This window comes from Chrysochloris asiatica, unplaced genomic scaffold, assembly GCF_000296735.1.
Source record: "Chrysochloris asiatica unplaced genomic scaffold, ChrAsi1.0 scaffold00023, whole genome shotgun sequence".
NCBI classification, from domain to species: Eukaryota; Metazoa; Chordata; class Mammalia; order Afrosoricida; family Chrysochloridae; genus Chrysochloris; species Chrysochloris asiatica.
The window spans coordinates 12,970,240-12,974,423 of NW_006408541.1; the positions used below are offsets into that span (position 1 = coordinate 12,970,240).

At 55.4% G+C, this 4,184-nt stretch overlaps 1 protein-coding gene across 1 annotated transcript; it reads left to right on the forward strand.

Annotated features, from left to right (window-relative positions):
- The first annotated feature begins 677 nt into the window (after positions 1–677).
- On the forward strand, positions 678–3,073 carry SPATA2 (spermatogenesis associated 2). Its single transcript, XM_006839190.1, has 2 exons — positions 678–1,092; positions 1,797–3,073. Exons 1-2 carry the CDS (start codon positions 757–759, stop codon positions 3,021–3,023), a joined length of 1,563 nt encoding a protein of 520 aa, XP_006839253.1. The 5' UTR covers positions 678–756; the 3' UTR covers positions 3,024–3,073.
- The last annotated feature ends 1,111 nt before the right edge of the window (positions 3,074–4,184 follow it).

Sequence of the window (4,184 nt, forward strand, 5' to 3'; positions counted from 1 at the left end):
GCTTTAGCTCTTGTCAGTCCACTCTATGCTCACTTGACTTGTGCCGCCGCAGTAGCTGCCTTCTGTCCCCACTCCAAGCACCCTCCTGCCTCCGGGATATAGAGTGCAGGGGATAAGCACTTGGACTTCAGAGCCAGACTCTGATCTCAGCGCTGCCAAATTTATTAGTGCTCTGATCCTGGACAATTTTCTTAGCATTGTACATCTGTGTAATGTGTACCACTCTCCTTGAGAGATGGTGTGTGCCAAGCGCCTGGGACAGTACTGTCTGGTAGGAAGTGCCCTGAAGTGACTGTTAGCTCAGGGCCGTGCTCCTTGCAGAGGCTCCGACAGGGAAACCCGTGCCCACCTCTTTCCTGGCACGTTCTTCAGCCTTTGAGTCTAAGTAAAAATTAGTGCCTCGGGAAGCCTTTCAGAACAGTCCCCTTCCCCTTATTGCACGTTTCTTCCATGAGTGTTAACCACAGCGTACATTTGTGAGTTTGAGAAAGTCAAGGACCTCAACTGACTGGCCTCTCCTGCCCTGTCCTTGTACGTAGCAGGTGCTCAGTGAATGTGCAGACGGATGGGCAGGCGGGGACCGGCCAGTGCTGCTTACGTGTGTGCCCCAGCAGTCAGAAACTGACCATCTTGAGGGATGATGTGTGTCTTGTTTCTGCTCTTCCAGACGTTCCGTGTGTCATTGCTTTCAATGATGTCCCTGCCACGCCCCGAGAGGCCATGGAGGAGATAAGGTAGCCCCTCTCCCCAGACCGGATGGGGAAACCCAGTTCAATGGATACAAAATACAAGGATGACTTATTTCGGAAGTACGTGCAGTTCCATGAGGGCAAAGTGGACACCCCCTCCAGCAAGCAGCGGCCTGCCAGTGATGAGTACCTGCGGGTGGCGGCCTCGACTCTGCTCAGCCTGCACAAGGTCGACCCCTTTTATCGATTCCGGCTGATCCACTTCTATGAGGTGCTGGATCGCTCCTTGCGCTTGTTGGGTTCCGCCAGCCTGGGGGCCCTGCACTGCGCCTTCAGCTTGCTGGAGACTGTGGGTGTCAACCTCTTCCTCTACCCGTGGAAGAAGGAATTCAAGAACATCAAGGTAAGGCCTAGGGAGGCACCCTTCACCCCTTCTCCACGCTCTCTTGCCCCTTCCAGGCCATCTGAGTGCAGTTGTGCCAGTCTGACCATATATGCCTCCTGTGCTCTCAGCCACTCTGGGAAAACGGGGTGAGCCCCATGGTTCCTCACCTTGCCATGATCCCCACCTGTGAAGCTGGGAAGGTGATGTAGGGCCCTCTGGGCCAGGGCAGAGGTTTGAGTGAGGTGGTGGCGGGACCTGGTCTCCAACAGAAACGGGTCCTTCTGGCTGTTGGATGGGAACTGGCATGGCTAGGAGCAGGGAGGCCAGGGCAGAGGGTGAATGAAGAGGGGAGGAAGGAAGAAGATGGCTTTGACAGAGATGGCATTCCTGCTCATTCTAATGGCAGTTTGGCAGTCTGGCATTCAGATCTTTGTAAAAATGTCAGAAAGGAATCTTCTCATTGTTCTTTGGATTTTTGCCCTAGAAACTAATCCCCTTTCTTCACCCGTGTTTGTCCTGGCTGCGTCTTCATGTGGAGCGGAGCCTTGCAGCCTCATGTCCCTGCACTGCAGTGCTCAGAGCATTCAATAAACATCAGCTTCTGCCTCCTACAGTGCGGGGCCGGGAGGTTACTCCCTCCTGCCCTCCCTGCATGTTCCGACGCGGCCTGTTGAGTGTCTTAGAGAGAAAACCCTGTTCTCTCTTCCCCTTCCTCCTCCTAGACCTACACAGGCCCGTTCATGTATCACATCAGGTCGACGTTACTGGAAGAGGATATCCGGGCTATTCTGAATTACATGGGCTATGTGCCTGAGCTGGGGACAGCGTACAAGCTCGTGGGGCGGGTAGAGACGCTCCAGGTGAAGATGGTCTCCTTTGAGCTCTTTCTGGCCAAGGTGGAGTGTGAGCAGATGCTGGAGATCCACTCCCAAGTGAAGGACAAGGGCTACTCTCAACTGGACGTTGTGACTGAGCGCAAGACCAGCACTGACGATGTACGCGGCTGCTCAAATGCCCTGCGGTGGCGGGCTGAGGGCAGGGAGCACCTGAGCACTTCAATGGCCCGCGTGGTGCTCCAGAAGTCAGCCAGTGAGCGAGCAGCCAAGGACTACTACAAGCCCCGCGTGACCAAGCCCTCAAGGTCGGTGGACACCTACGACAGCTACTGGGAGAGCAGGAAACCGCCCCTTAAGGCCTCGTTGAGCCTGCGGAAGGAGCCTGTGGTAGCAGACCTGGGGGATGACCTTCAGGATGAGATCATCCGTCCATCCCCTTCGCTCCTGACCATGTCCAGCTCCCTGCATGGCAGCCCAGATGACCTGCCATCGTCCTCCCCCAGAAATGGCTCGGGCCTGCTGCGCGGCACAGACTTCTCCGCTCAGGAGGACGTGGACCTGTACACAGACTCAGAACCCAGGGCCACGTACCATAGGCAGGACGCCCTGCGGCCCGATGTGTGGCTGCTCAGGAGCGACGCCCACCCCCTCTACCACAAGCGTGCACCCCCTGCCAAAGAGTCTGCTCTCTCCAAGTGCCAGAACTGTGATCTGCCATGTAGCTCCACCCTCTGCCTGCGCTGTGACAGCCTGCTCCCCTGCCCCCCGGCCACCAAGCTGGGTGCTGGCCCCAGCAAGGCCACCACCCATGACAGCCTAGCCCACGGGGTGTCTCTGCGGGAGAAGTATGCAAGCCAGACTCAGGGCCTTGAGCGGCTGCCACACCTCCACTCCAAGTCCAAGCCCTCCGCCATGGCCACCTCCCGCTGTGGCTTCTGTAACCGCCCTGGCGCCACCAACACCTGCACCCAGTGTTCGAAAGTCTCCTGTGACAGCTGCCTCAACGCCTACCATTATGACCCCTGCTGCAAAAAGAGTGAGCTGCACAAGTTCATGCCCAGCCACCAGCTGAACTACAAGTCCACCCAGTTCTCCCATCTCGTCTACAGATAGACCCACCTTGCAGCTTCCCGCTAAAGGGCTACACCACTGACTTTTCTGTTGAAGAGGATGGATGTGTCCATCTTGGAAGCGGTGGCGGGGGGCCGGCCACACCATAAGGGATTTACTTAGCTACCGACCTACTGTTGACTCAGATGTTTCAACTGATGGCTGCTTTGTTGTTCGACAAGGGAGAGGGGGTCACTTCCGTTTAGAGTCATCTTTTTGCTAATCACTCCCTGTTCAGTTGTATTTTTTGATTTTTAAGATGATTTCTATCTCTGGGACTCTCTTTGGCCCTCCCCCTCTCACCATGAAGCCAGCTTGGACTGGGAAGGGCCCTTGGGTTACTTCCAAACGCCCGCCTGAAGTGTCGAGCTAGAGGCCTGTTGGCTTGTGAAATGAGCCCTCCTGCCACACTGGGGCCTCTTCCAATGGCTCATCCCTTCTCTGCCCCAACCCCAAGCCAAGTGTCCCCACCTGGACTCCCCACTCTGGCCTGGAAAGGCTGCACCGAATCCAGTATTCACCCAATGCAGCTCATGCTTGCCACGGGGTCAGCGCCCTTCCCTCCAAAGCATTGCCACGTGGACCTGCCACCGTAGGCCAAGTGGGCTTTACTACTTTCTGTTGTTTGCACATGCCTGTTACTGTACTGTAAATAGATATTTTTGAGATTTATTTTTAAATAAATATTCAACTTGCTGCGTGTTTCCAAGTGGTTAAGGAAATGAATGATGTAGTTATTTATAAAGTTGTCCTGGGTTCTGTCTTCCCAGGGAGGATCGCCTGTCCTTTCGTATTGTAGTCTCCACTCACCGCAGCCCCCAGGGCCAAGTTTGGGGCCAGGGGAGGAGCTGAGCCGATGTCCTTTTTTTCTAGAGTTAGTGGAGGCCACTCCGTCTTCCCTACAATAACTAATTATACACTACCTCCAGCGTGCGCCCAGGGTGAGTGTGGGCATAGAGTGAGGCTGTGTGCCTACTGACTGCCAACTGGTGACGGGTCAGGGGCTTCACCCTCCTGACCCACAGCCCTGGTCACTGGCGCTTGCTGAGTGAACCTCACATTCCAGACTTCTGGAGTCTTGTTTCAGAAGGAAAACTGTTTGGGATTCCCTCCACTCTTCCTCTCAACCCTCCTCTTCTCGCTTGTTTCTGGGACTCATCTACA